Genomic DNA, 14,634 nt, shown 5'->3' with positions numbered 1-14,634 from the left:
GGTTGTTGGGGGTGATGATGATGCCCCCACCGGAGGGGGAGGCGGAGATAGTGGTGGCTATGGAAGCAGAGAAAGCATTTGATAGAGTGGAGTGGGACTACCTGTGGGAGGTACTGAAGAGATTTGGATTTGGAGAGGGGTTCATTAGATGGGTTCAGCTCCTGTACGGGGCCCCGGTGGCAAGTGTGATTACGAACAGGCAACGATCCGACTACTTCCGACTATATAGGGGCACAAGACAGGGATGCCCCCTGTCCCCGTTACTGTTTGCGTTGGCAATTGAGCCATTGGCCATAGCGCTGAGGGGCTCTAGGAAGTGGAGAGGGGTACTTAGAGGAGGAGAAGAACATCGGGTATCTTTGTATGCAGATGATTTATTGCTGTGTGTTGCGGACCCAGTGGAGGGGATGCCAGAGATAATGCAGACACTCGGGGAGTTGAGAGTTTTCGGGATACAAATTGAATATGGGGAAGAGTGAACTGTTTGTGATGCACCCCAGGGAACAGGGCAGGGGAATAGACGAGCTGCCGCTGAGGAGGGTAACAAGAGATTTCCGGTATTTAGGGATCCAGGTGGCCAGGGACTGGGGAACCTTTCATAAGCTTAACTTGACACGACTGGTAGTGCAGATGGAGGAGGACTTTAAGAGGTGGGATATGGTGCCCGTCATTGGCGGGCAGGGTGCAGGCGGTTAAAATGGTGGTCCTCCCGAGGTTTCTTTTTGTGTTTCAGTGCCTCCCCATACTGATTACAAAGACCTTTTTTAAGAAGGTGGACAGGAGCATCATGAGCTATGTGTGGGCCGGAAAGACCCCAAGGGTAAAGAGGGGGTTCCTGCAGCGTAGTAGAGATAGAGGGGGATTGGCACTGCCGAGTCGGAGTGATTATTATTGGGCCGCTAACGTGTCTATGATATGTAAGTGGATGAGGGAAGAAGAAGGAGCGGCGTGGAAAAGGCTGGAGATGGCGTCCTGTAGGGGAACTAGCTTAAAAGCACTGGCGACGGCACCGCTGCCGTTCTCCCCAAAAAGGTACACCACAAACCCAGTGGTGGTGGTGACTCTGAAGATTTGGGGGCAGTGGAGACGACATAGGGGAGTGACGGGGGGCCTCAGTGTGGTCCCCGATAAGGAACAACCACAGGTTCATCCCGGGAAGGATAGATGGGGGATTTCAATCTTGGCAGCGAGCAGGAATTGCGAAACTGAAGGACTTGTTCTTGGACGGGACGTTCGCGAGTCTGGGAGCACTGACAGAAAAATACGGGTTGCCACCTGGGATTGCATTTCGTTATATGCAAGTGAGGGCATTTGTGAGGCAACAGGTGAGGGAATTTCCGCAGCTCCTGGCGCAAGGGATCCAGGATAGAGTGATTTTGGGGGCATGGGTGGGTGACGGTAAGGTGTCCGATATATACAGGGAAATGAGAGACGAGGGAGAGACGATGATAGAGGAACTGAAAGGAAAATGGGAGGAGGAGCTGGGGGAAGAGATTGAGGAGGGGCTGTGGCAGATGCCCCAAGTAGGGTAAATTCCTCGTCCTCGTGTGCCAGGCTCAGCCTGATCCAATTCAAGGTACTACACAGGGCGCATATGACGGGAGCAAGATTGAGCAGGTTTTTTTGGGTGGAAGATAGGTGCGGGAGGTGCGCGGGAAGCCCTGCGAACCACACCCACATGTTTTGGTCATGTCCGGTATTGCACGGGTTCTGGGAGGGTGTGGCAAAAGTCATTTCAAAGGTGGTGGGGGTCCGGGTCGAACCAAGCTGGGGGTTGGCTATATTTGGGGTTGCAGAGGAGCCGGGAGTGCAGGAGGCGAGAGAGGCCGATGTTTTGGCCTTTGCGTCCCTAGTAGCCCGGCGAAGGATTCTACTTATGTGGAAAGAAGCTAAACCCCCGGGCGTGGAGGCCTGGATAAACGACATGGCAGGGTTTATAAAATTGGAACGGATAAAGTATGCACTAAGAGGTTCAGCTCAGGGGTTCACCAGGCGGTGGCAACCGTTCCTCGACTATCTCGCAGAGCGATAAGGGAAAATAGGAAAGACAACAGCAGCAACCTAGGGGGGAAGGGGGGGGGGGGGGGGTGCATTCGTTTTTGTGTGTTGTTGCATATTTGCTGTTCATATTTATCTTTTCAATGTTATTATTTCTTTTTGTTTCTTATTTGTGTTGGCACTTGCTGTTAGTTAATATATTATTTTAAAAACCGATCAATGTATATATGGTTACAAAGTTGTAAAAATTGAAAATTCTTGGTTGATCGAAAAACTTTAATAAAATATATATTTTTTTAAAAATTATTCAGTGTGGAATTCAGTGCCATTTCCAAGCAAGAGTTTACTCTGCCTTTTTACTGTAGCAAATTTGTACTTCTGTACCTTTTATTCTTTGTGCTATGAATTCTTTTTACGTTAAGGGTTAATTCTAAATGTATACTTAGGACTTACTGCCTGTGTGACTTGGGTCAAATCAAAATCACACTAAAATTAAGGCCTGTGTGACTTGTAGTCTTAACAGGAATTCATGGTTTTGTGAAGAGCAAAAGGTAAAGAAGGACAGATATGCAATCTCTGTTCCCAGTTGTGACCAAATGATAGGTTTGGAAAAAATATATATGGATCAATGGACTTAGAGCTATAATTAAATCGGTGAAAGGGTTATTAAATCTGGCAAAGGGCTATCCAGGGAAAAGTTAACAGTGGGTTGTTTATGTTTTGAGGATAGCCTGTTCACAAGTTAATGGCATTGATGAATGAAATCGCACAAGGTCAAAATTCCAACAGAACACAGCAGGGCCCCTGGCTGCAGAGGATAAGTAGGGACACCTAAAACAGGTTCAGTGCGCAGAACTGAAGACAGGGAGAGAAAGGGGAAAAAGTCGCAAGCCATCTGTCGCCACTAGAGTCAGTGGAAAGCAAGAGCCACCTCAACTAGATGTCTGCTGCCTGCTTTTGTAAAGTATAACTTTGGTTACTTAATGGTGGTCCTGATACCTCTGCAACGGTGTGTTTCCTCATCCAAAATTCATTTTCTGTTCATGAAACATCTTTAAAGTACCATGCAATACAAATACCTCACAATAAATTTGCCAACACAATTGGTAAGGCACTGCTTGGCGTCAAATTGAGTTGATCACGGTTTTGTCTTACATTAGAAGGGCAGAAGATGGGAATTACTGGCCTTGGCTAAAGAACATATTACTGTTCCCTAACTTGTAAATGCATTGTAGGAGTCATCAAGAGTGCAATCAAGCAGCACTTGCTTAGCAATAACCTGCTCACTAAATGCTCAGTTTGGTTTAGCCAGTGCCACTCAGCTCCTGACCTCATTACAGCCTTGGGTCAAGTATGGATGCAAGAGCTAACTCTAGAGATGATGAGAAAGTGACTGCCCTTGACATCAAGGCAGCAGTTAACATTGAGGATCCCTCGTAAAACTGGAGTCAATGGGAATTGGGAAAATCCCTCCGCCGGTTGCAGTCATACCTAGCCCAATGGAAGATGGTTGTGGTTGTTGGAGGTCAATTATCACAGGACATCACTGCAGGAGATTCTCAGTGCAGTGCCAAGGCACAACCATCTTCACCACTGACCTTCCTTCCATCATAAGATCAGAAATGGGGATGTTTGTTGATGACTGCACAACATTCACCACCATTTGTGACCCCTCAAGCATTGAAGAAATCCATGTTCAAATGCAGCAAGACCTGGGCAATATCCAGTCTCAGGTTGGCAAATAACATTCAAGCCACACAAATGCAGAGCAATGACCCATCTCTAACAAGAGAGATTCGAACGACTGCTGTTTTCCTATTTTTTATGTTTGACAGAGAGCCCTTCAACACCACTTTTTCAGCCCATTATCTCAACCTGCCAAATACAGGGAAGGTTCTGCCCCAGCATTATCTAATTAATGCCTGGAAAGGCACTGCTGCCAGAAGGTCATCTAGTAACAGGTCTTGACAGGCAGGTGGCACCAGTTCTCTGTGAATCTTTCATCTGAAAAATTTCACTCCCCCTCAAGTTAAATAGCCTCTCTTATTTTCAGGACATGCTCAGATAGTTTTGCTGTGTTCACGCAATAAGCGTGTTCAAACGTTATTTGAATGCACGATTAGACAAAGAATCAAAATAAGTGCTTACAATATCGTCAACAAGATCCTTTATTGCTGTTATTCCCAGCACTACCACCAAAGGCACGAATGTAGTGTACCAAGCCAAGGTTGAGATCTGAGGAATGGCCTAAAGAGAAAATAAGGGGGGAAAAAAAAGTAATTTCTTGTCAAAGGTATCAAATGAGAAAATAATTTAAGATTCAGAACAACTTTTGATACCTCTTGTTATTGTTATATCACATGGGCACACACATCATTCAACTGGTCGCTAAATATTCCATTGCTGCAACACTGCAACCTTTCAACAAATCAAATCAGATTTCCCCAACTTCAAAACCCTCAAATTCAAGGAAGTGTACTTTTCAGCAAGTTCAAAGGAGGAATAAAGATGCAAATATGGGGAACCCCAAATATTTAAAAAATACAAAGGACAGTGCATTGCCTGTGAATTAGTAATGACGGTAGCACAATGGTTAGCACAGTTGCTTCATAGCTCCAGAGTCTCATGTTTGATTCCCGGCTTGGGTTAGTGTCTGTGCGGTGTCTGCACGTTCTCCCAGTGTCTGCGTGGGCTTCCTCCGGGTGTTCCGGTTTCCTCTCTCAAGTCTCCAAAAGATGTGCTTGTTAGGTGAATTGGACATTCTGATTTCTCCCACCGTGTACCCGAACAGACGCCGGAGTGTGGTGACTCCATTGCAGTGTTAATGTAAGCCCACTTGTGACACTAATAAAAAGTATGAATAATCAGAATCATTCATTGGGCTTTCCCTCTTGCTGGATTTTTATTTCAGGATAATGACATTTGACCATGACCATCTCTGAAATAGTGGAAATTCCAAACATCCACTATATTGGACTTGCCTCATATTTACAATAAATATTTACTTTCCATAAAGCAAAATGGAGTGTGGAATGAAAAAGTATCTCAGTAAACCGAAAATGGTTAGCACAGTTGCTTCACAGCTTCTGGGTCCCAGGTTCAATTCCCGGCTTGGGTCACTGTCTGTGCGGAGTCTGCACGTTCTCCCCGTGTGGGCGTGGGTTTCCTCCGGGTTCTCCGGTTTCCTCCCACAGTCCAAAGATGTGCAGGTTAGGTGGATTGGCCATGCTAAATTGACCTTAGTGACAAAGGTTGGGTGGGGTTACGGGGATAGGGTGGAGGTGTGGGCTTGGGTAGGATGCTCTTTCCAAGGGCCGGTGCAGACCTGATGGGCCAAATGGCCTCCTTCTGCACTGTAAATTCTATGGTTCTATGAAATGCAATGAGAGCTTAGCTTATAATTTTAAAAATTGCACAGAAAAGGGAGTTTATCTACTAACGTAAGAGGAACAGATGCACAAAGTATTTCTTAAATGGTAAGAGATTAGCAAGTGTAGATTTACATAGCATCTGGGTGTTCTCATCAATAAATGACTGAAGGCTAACACATAACAGGCAGTTAGGAAGGTTCACTTTTATCGCAAGAGGGATTGAGTTTAACAGTAGTAAAGTCTTGCTTCAATTGTATAGAAGCTTGGTAGACTGCACCTGGAATAATGTGTGCAGTTTTAGTCTCCTTACCGGAGGAACGATATTATTGCCAGAGGGGGAGAGCAATGAAGGTTCACCAGACATGTTCCTGGGAAGGCAGGCCTGTCCTATGAATAGTGATTGGAGAAACGGGACCTGAATTCTCCAGAGTTTCAAAGAATAAGAGGTGATCTCATTGAAGGCAACAAAATATTTAAAGGGATGATTCAGCCAATATGTTTCGGGAGTCTAGAACCAGGGGACACAATTTCAAAATAAGCAGAAACCACTTAGGACCGAAACATGTAGAATATTTTTTAACCAAGAATATTTAGAATTCTCTAACCCAGAAGGCGGAGGAAGCTCAGTCATTGGCATTAATAAAACTCTCGATCTATATCCAATGGCATAAAGGGATATGGGGATAGTGTGAGGAAGAAGCAGAGAGATAATAATAATCTTTATTGTCACAAGTAGGCTGACAGTAACACTGCAATGAAGTTACTGTGAAACCCTCCCCCTCCGCTGACGATTAATGTTCCGCAAAGACGTCGTCGAACGGTTGCCACCTCCGGTTGAATCCTAACACTGACCCTCTCAAGGCGAACTTGATTTTCTCCAAACAGAGAAAGCTAGCCATGTCCGATAGCCAGGTCTCCGACTTTGTGGGCTTTGAGTCCCTCCATGCTAATAGTATCCATCTCCGGGCTACCAGGGAAGCAAAGGCCAGAACGTCTGCCCCTTTCTCCTCCTGGATTCCCGGGTCTTCTGACACTCCGAAAATCGCCACCTCTGGACTCAGCGCCACCCTAGTTTTTAACACCGTGGACATGACGTCCGCAAACCCCTGCCAGAATCCCCTAAGCTTCGGACACGCCCAAAACATGTGGACATGTTTCGCCGGTCCTCCCGCACATTTTGCGCACCTGTCCTCCACCCCAAAGAATCTGCTCATCCGGGCCACTGTCATGTAAGCTCGGTGAACAACCTTAAATTGTATCAGGCTGAGCGAATATATACTTTTTAACCACCTACTTGAAGAATGAGAAGGATCAAAAAGTAAGCGTTAGCTGCCCTCTTAAATTGTTCCATCAGGTTACGTGGCAAAAAGGTAAGAAGGTTGTATTTGTACGTCCGGATTGCATTCCCCTGCAAAGAAAATTAGGCAACTATTGTAAATCAGAAAATGCTTCAGCAGAACGAGACATTGAATTCTGTCTGCAGACAGTAGATAGAATGCATAATGACAGCAATAAAATGTTTGAACAATTTTGTGCTTTCAGGTGTTGCAAACATAGAACATAACAGCGCAGTACAGGCCCTTCGGCCGTCGATGTTGCGCCAACCTGTGAAACCACTCTAAAGCCCATCTACCCTATTCCCTGATCATCCATATGTCTATCCAATGACCATTTGAATGCCCTTAGTGTTGGCGAGTCCACTACTGTTGCAGGCAGGGCATTCCACACCCTTGCTACTCTCCGAGTAAAGAACCTACCTCTGACATCTGTCCTATATCTATCTCCCCTCAATTTAAAGCTATGTCCCCTCATGCTAGACATCACCATCCGAGGAAAAAGGCTCTCACTGTCCACCCCATCTAATCCTCTGATCATCTTGTATGCCTCAATTATGTCACCTCTTAACCTTCTCTCTGACAAAAACAACCTCAAGTCCCTCAGCCTTCCCTCATAAGATCTTCCCTCCATACCAGGCAACATTCTGGTAAATCTCCTCTGTACCCTTTCCAATGCTTCCACATCCTTCCCATAATGCGGCGACCAGAATTGCACGCAAAACTCCAAATGCAGCCGCACCAGAGTTTTGTACAGCTGCAACATGACCTCATGGCTCCGAAACTCAATCCCGCTACCAATAAAGGCTAACACACCTTCTTAACAACCCTCTCAACCTGGGTGGCAACTTTCAGCGATCTATGTACATGGACACCGAGATCTCTCTGCTCATCCACACTACCAAGAATCTTACCATTAGCCCAGTACAAAGTTATGGTTTGGCAGATGAATAACAAAAAACCTACCCAGGATGAGTCTACTCACCGAGTATTTGCTGGTTTTAATGCAACCATACTTTGTGACAGTGAACTGATCGTTAAAGTTTCTGTCATTTGCTTTGACTTTCCATGTGTATTCTGAAATAGAAAGTAGAGTCTGAAAAATGTTCAAAAAAAGTGAAAACAAAGACAGTGAGTTAAGGCGGATGTTTAAAAAAAAACCCTTGGGTTATTCAGAGACACGGGTTTGTTGCTCAGTTTGCTTCTTGGAGAAAATGATCAGTTTTGCATAGGCAAGATCTTTCTGGGGTACTAGTTCTCCAAAATGGTGTGGTTTCCCAACTTTGGCCTCCTGAGGAAATCTGCAATTTAGAAGCTTGTATTTCTCGAGACCGCTCATATCTGAAACAGAAACCCAAGATCTCCAGGTTTCTGGAAGAGGGTGGTTAATTGGATTTCCTGGCTATCGCATCAGACGTCTAAGAAATCAGCCCCTGGCTGGGGCTGCTATGGAAACAGAAGCCAATTGGGAAGAATAGAAAGGACCGAGGTGTCGTATGTCAGCCTGTGGTCAGAACAGAGACAGGAATTCTTGGTGTTCAGCGTTTCATGCCAGAGGTCAGAACAGGAAAAGGGCTCTGAAAATCAGAGCAATCCAGATACATGAAGGATTTGGGTGTTTTATTCTACCGGAACTGACCATACCATATTGGATGAAGGTGTCTGGGAAGCTATGCCCTCAAGGTTGTTGTGAACCGAATGAAGGAGATTTGGCAGAAGTGTGCGTTATTGGTGATCATCTATCGGTGGAACTTGGATGGAGTAAAGGTATTGTCAGAAGGCTATGGCGATGATGAAAGCAAAATCCTATATTACAATGTAGTGCAAATCTACTGCAGAAAGTTCTTCAAGTTGTGAATGGACCGCATGTGGTGTCACATATGTGGTAAGCATGCAAGCCGAGGAATCCATGAGTTTCACCTTTGTTGACATCTATTTAACTATTTAAAAGTGTAATTATGGTTTTTATTGATTATCATTTGCTAGTTAGATCACATTTAATTTACGCTGGTTTTGGGTTTGTTTGTTACAGTTTTAAGTGGTGAAATTTTGTCCATCTGTTTCTCCCATTGGGGTCATTTGGGAAGTTGGGTTCTTTTACATTATTGGTCTCCATGGGTTTTCAACTTATTTCATTCTGCCATTGGGGGGGCCAAATCTTCAGCCACTCTGTCTAGAATTCCTTCCCCAAAGCCATCCACACTGCCCCACCTTTAAGATGCTCCTTTACTAAACCTCTGTAAGCATGTGTTTGGCCACCCATGCTAATGTTTTGCCATTTTTATTCATTTACATTTCTGTGAAGTGTTGAGATCATTTACAATTTTTAAAGAGGCACCGTACAAATACAAGTTACTGTTGGTGATAGTTGCAGTAGTAATAGCGAAGAGTGTTGAGTTGTTCCCATGATCTACATTACTGGGCAGTCCTGCATATATTCCACAGTGATTCCATTCACATGTATTGACCTGGATGCCACTTTGCAATCAATGAGACCCTCAATGTTAATTGTTCAGGTAACAGTGAAACATAACCAGCATTTATACAGTTCCTTTAACATTGTAAAAGACGTTTCACAGAAGCATCAAAAAGATTTGATACTGATCGACAAGAGCAGGCAAAGAGAGGACCCAGAGCAGCGCCTAGAAGAGCTGCATACTCCAGTGCAGTCAGTGGCTCCAGAAAGGAACAACTGTGTTCTGAGATAAACCAAAGTGCGATATCACAAGAAAACATAAGTGATTGGTTGGTGATTATTTTGCCCGTTTATCTTCAAAACCGAAGTGATTTATTAATAATTGTAATGTGTTATTAGTGATTAATAAAGGGGATCAGGGGTTATGGGGAGTAGGCAGGAGAATGGGGATGAGAAACTATCAGCCATGATTGAATGGTGGAGCAGATTCGATGGGCCGAGTAGCCTAATTCTGCTCCTATGTCTTATGGTAATAAAGGCCATTGAGAGCACTGTTAATTAATTATAAATTAAGAAAAATATATTAAACAATAAAAAGATGGCAGGGTAGAGGAGGTGTTGCGGCTGCAGAACGTCTGAGCTCCTGGATGCCGGTGCGATCCAGGACAATCACATCTGCCGTAAATGTCAGAGCTGGAGATCAAGCTGCGGACACAGATGCATACATCAAATGTTACTACTATTGATACAAATGTTACTACTATTGAGAGAAACAATGTAAACTTTAATTTAATTTATTATTTTCTTTGGAGTAAGAAAGGTAGAAGGAACATGGTTTTGATTACATTTAGTTTTGTTTGTGAGCTTGGTGCCAGAAGTCTGAGAATCCTCCTAGCAACAAGGATCCAATGGCACACAAACACAGGAAATAAATTCAATATGTATGTCAGAGAGTGACGCAAGTTCTAAGCTGTCCAGTAAGAAATTCCCCAAGACTGCTGGGGATCGAGATCAGGGAAGTCATGTGTTTCCTCTGCAATTGAAGGAATAGTGAGTTCAGAGTGTGGCTTTGGGTGTCTCAGGGGGAGATACCCGCTGGGGGAAAGGCGACTGTGCAGAAATCCACCAGAAGAAAACTATTTGCAACTGGGCCAGCTTAACCAAACTAGTGGTAAATCTTGGTTGTGTTTTGGTGCCTGTAAGGGCATTGCTAGGATGAAAGGAACAAGAGTTTGGATCGTTTTCTTCTGTTTGTACTGAGATGTTTTCAATATTTGTATGGCGATCTTTTCAATATTTTCAACTGGTGTAATATAGTCATTTTTTCCTATTGCTTAAAAAAATTTTATTTGTTAAGTTAAAAGTTCCTCAGTAAACTCCGATAAATTTGTTCAGTAACTTGTCTCCACAGTTTCTAAAAAGACAAGATTGGGATCATCAAGCCAGGTTTCACTCTGGGATCTGACTTGTCCAATATTATCAGCTGGGATCGTAACACTATGACAAAATAAGAGCCAATGGCTTAGGGCATAGAGGATTATTTAGCAAACACAAAACAGAGGAGGCATAAATTGATCTTTTTATGGGTATCAAAATATGGTGAGTAGAGTGCCACCGACATCAGTACTGGGACCTCAAATAGGGCGGCACGGTAGCACAGTGGTTAGCACTATTGCTTCACAGCGCTCAGTCCCAGGTTTGATTCCCGGCTTGGGCCACTGTCTGTGCGGAGTCTACACGTCCTCCCAGTGTCTGCAAGGGTTTCCTCCAGATGCTCCAGTTTCCGCCCACAAGTCCCAAAAGACGTGCTGTTAGGTGAATTGGATATTCTGAATTCTCCCTCTGTGTACCCGAACAGGTGCCGGAATGTGACGACTTGGGGCTTTTCACAGTAACTTCATTGCAGTGTTAATGTAGCCCTACTTGTGACAATAATAAAGATCATTATATTTATGATCTACATCAATGATTTGAACAAAAGGATCAAACATGTAGTTACTAAATTTGCTGATTACACAAAGCCAGGAATGTAAGTAGTGGTGACATAACGGGCCTGCACAGGGACATGGATAGGTTAAGACAGTGGAAAAAGCTGAGATAATGGGAGTATAATGTGGAAAAATGTGATATTATCCACTATGGCAGGCAGAACAGTAAAGCAGCATATTATTTAAATGGAGAGAGATTGCAGAACCTTAATGTGCAGAGGGATCTGGGAGTCCTGGTTCGCGAATCACAAGTTGTTAGTATGCAGGCACAGCAATAGGAAGGCAAATTAAATGTTATTTAAATAGGGATCTTTTCCTACAGCTGTTCACCGGTTTTATTGAGACCACATTTAAGAGTACTGTGTACAGTTTTGAGCTCCTTATTTAAGTATATATTTGCATTAGAATCAGTTCAGGTCAGGTTTACTTGGCTGATACCAGGGCTATCTTATGAGGAAAGGTTGGACAGGCTGGACCTGTATCCATTGGAGCTCAGAAGAATGAGAGGTGATCTTACATACAAGATTCTGAGGGGCATGACAGGGTGGATTCTGAAAGGACGTTGAATGAGGGAATAGTTTAAAAGGATTCTCCCATTTAAAGTGGAGATGAGAAGAAATTTTTGTTGCTCGGAGGGTTCAAAGTCTCTTGAAAATTTCTTCCACAGAGCGGTGGAGGCAGGATCAATGATTATTTTTATGGCTAATTCTTGACCAAGGGAGTCAAAGCTTATTGGGGATAGGTACACGTGAAGTGGAGGCCAACCATGATCTTATTGAATGACAGAGCAGGCTTGAGGGGCCAAAATGCCTACTTGGAAGGTTTACTAAACTAATACTAGGAATGGGCAGGTTATTTGATGAGCAAAGATTTGACAGACAAGGGTTGTATCTGCTGGTTTGGAAGAGTAAGGAGTGACTTGATTGAAACATACAAGATCTTGAGGGCTCGTGACATGGTTGATGTAGAGAGGATGTTTCGTCCTGTGGGAGAATCTAGGACTAGTGGCCCAAGCCGGGAATCAAACCTGGGACTGAGCGCTGTGAAGCAATAGATCAATACAGTACAAGTCATGAAGTCAAAAACTCTGAAACTTGTGTTTGGCATACATTGACCAGCGCTGAATAGTGTAATCATCAAAGCATGCAACAAATATCCAAACTGCAGAAACTCTGCAGAGAAGGGGCAGCGAAAAGGTCCGTGTTATCTGGGTTCTAAAGAAAGGCTGGAAAAACTCTTTTCAATGATGAAGAGCCAAATGATGAATGAGGGATGAGATATGTACAAGATAATAAATTGAACAGAAAGGGTTACGCCATTGCACTGTTTTAAGTTTATAAAGCATAAATATAGAATAAATGGGTACAAACTAGTAAAAGGACAGTCTAATCAGAAAACTGAGCGATAGTAATATCAGAAATGGTAGGGTCATGGGAAAAAGCTACAGAATTATTTTTTGGAATTGTTTGTTTATTGTCACGTGTACTGAGGTACTTTTCTGCATGCAGCTCAAACAGATCATTTAGGACATGAAAAGAAAATATGTTAAGGGAGATTGCTCATGATAGAAAAATAATTGTGCAAGGATCAGCTTAAAGACTTCCTAACACAGTCTTCTCAAAACTATCTTTAAATCGCCTCAGCGCCAATTATTTCCAGTAAAACTTCCATTCGTCTTCTCTTGACACTGGATGTGTTTGTCCCTTGTTCTGGTTACTTTTTAATATTTGCAAGCAAATTCAGCGGATTCTTTTGCAATAAGACACAATAAGGCCCACTGTAAATGCTCCCACTAGCTTCAAATTAGGCAATCTTCCAGTTTCTATTACCTCACACAAGATTCACATGGAGATTAAACCACCCCACATTCCGCACTCAATTATATTAGTTCTTTACTCTGTTTAATGTGTGGTTCCATCTAACTATAATTTACATTGCCTAACTTCTCTCAATGAGCTAGCTGCAAACCACACAAGGTCCAAACTGCAACTATAAACTGTCTCAGCAAACACACAGATAATCAGAAACTAGAGAACCTTCATACGCTCCTCCCATCTCTCTGATGACATAACATACTCAGCGCTGTCTTCAACTGGATTTTTAAGCTAATTATCCAACATACAGAATTTTTTTTTGTTCTGGTGATGTAAATGGGATTCAAAACTTTTCAGGGTTTACTCAATGCTTTTAAACTAATTTAGCTCCACCTCATGAAACAAAACATCTGTGGCCTGCCCCATTGCAAGCTTGGTATCATCACGTTCCCAGCTCTTTAGCCAAATAAGTGCACCTGCTGTTTTAGACCATAAGACCTAGGAGCAAAATTGGCCCACTCGGCCCATCGAGTCTGCTCCGCCATTCAATCATGGCTGATATTTTTCTCATCCCCATTCTCCTGCCATCGCCCCAGAACCCCTGATCTCCTTATTGATCAAAAACCTATCTATCTCTGTCTTAAGTGATTTGACCTCCACAGCCTTCTGCTGCTCCACAGATTAACCACCGTCTGGCTGAAGAAATTCCTCCTCATCTCGGTTTTAAAGGATCGTCCCTTTAGTCTGAGTCCTCAACCGTTCCTCATACGAGAAGCTCTTCATTCCAGGGATCATTCATGTGAACCTCCTCTGGACCCTTTCCAAGGCCAGCACATCCTTCCTTAGATACAGGGCCCAAAACTGCTCACAATACTCCAAATAGTGTCGGACCAGAGCCTTATATAGCCTCAGAAGTACATCCCTTGTATTCCAGCCCTCTCGATATGAATGCTAACATTGAATTTGCCTTCCGAAATGCCGACTGAACCTGCACATTAACCTTAAGAGAATCGTGAACAAAAACTCCCAAGTCCCTTTGTGCTTCTGATTTCCTGCACATCTTCTCATTTAGAAAATAGTCTATGCCCCCATTTCTCCTTCCAAAGTGCATAACGTCACACTTTTCCACATTGTATTCCATCTGCCACTTCTTTGCCCACTCTCCTAGCCTGCCCAAATCCTTCTGTTGCCCCCTTGCTTCCTCAGTACTACCTGTCCCTCTACAGATCTTTGTATCATTTGCAAACTTGGCAAATGTGCCTTCAGTTCCTTCCTCCAGATCATTAATATATATTGTGAAAAGTTGTGGTCCCCCGCACCGACCCCTGAGGCACACCACTAGTCACCGGCCGCCATCCTGAAAAAGACCCCTTTATCCCCACTCTCTGCCTTCTGCCAGTCAGCCAATCCTCTATCCATGCCAGGATCTTACCCTTAAAGCCATGGGCTCTTAACGTATTTAACAGTCTCCTATGTGGCACCTTGTCAAAGGCCTTCTGGAAATCTAAATAAATCACGTCCACTGATTCTCCTTTCTCCAACCTCCTTGTTACTTCCTCAAAGAACTATAGTTATCCCTTATCCCTTCTGATTTAATTAAACAAACATGGTCACCTTATGAGGTGCCATTTCCTGAAGTTATCTGGTAATCTCCCAAGTCCAGCATTTTAATCACCCTACCTTTCTAGCTATTTAAAGCCGAGGTCATGTTGC

General features: G+C 43.7%; 1 protein-coding gene across 2 annotated transcripts in view; it reads right to left on the bottom strand.

Moving 5' to 3' along the window:
• Window positions 1-14,634, bottom strand: part of atp8b1 (ATPase phospholipid transporting 8B1) — a 213,145-nt gene that overhangs the window by 82,987 nt on the left and 115,524 nt on the right. For both annotated transcript variants that reach the window (XM_072497355.1, XM_072497356.1), the window contains exons 3-5: window positions 7,689-7,780; window positions 6,664-6,777; window positions 4,147-4,245 (exon numbers count right to left, since the gene is read on the bottom strand). In XM_072497355.1, the coding sequence (XP_072353456.1) occupies window positions 4,147-4,245; window positions 6,664-6,777; window positions 7,689-7,780 (305 nt within the window). The remainder of the gene's footprint in view (window positions 1-4,146; window positions 4,246-6,663; window positions 6,778-7,688; window positions 7,781-14,634) is intronic.

Source organism: Scyliorhinus torazame, chromosome 3, assembly GCF_047496885.1.
Source record: "Scyliorhinus torazame isolate Kashiwa2021f chromosome 3, sScyTor2.1, whole genome shotgun sequence".
In the NCBI taxonomy this organism is placed as follows: Eukaryota; Metazoa; Chordata; class Chondrichthyes; order Carcharhiniformes; family Scyliorhinidae; genus Scyliorhinus; species Scyliorhinus torazame.
Note: the sequence above shows the minus strand (reverse complement) of the source record. Positions and strands in the feature narration are given on the sequence as shown.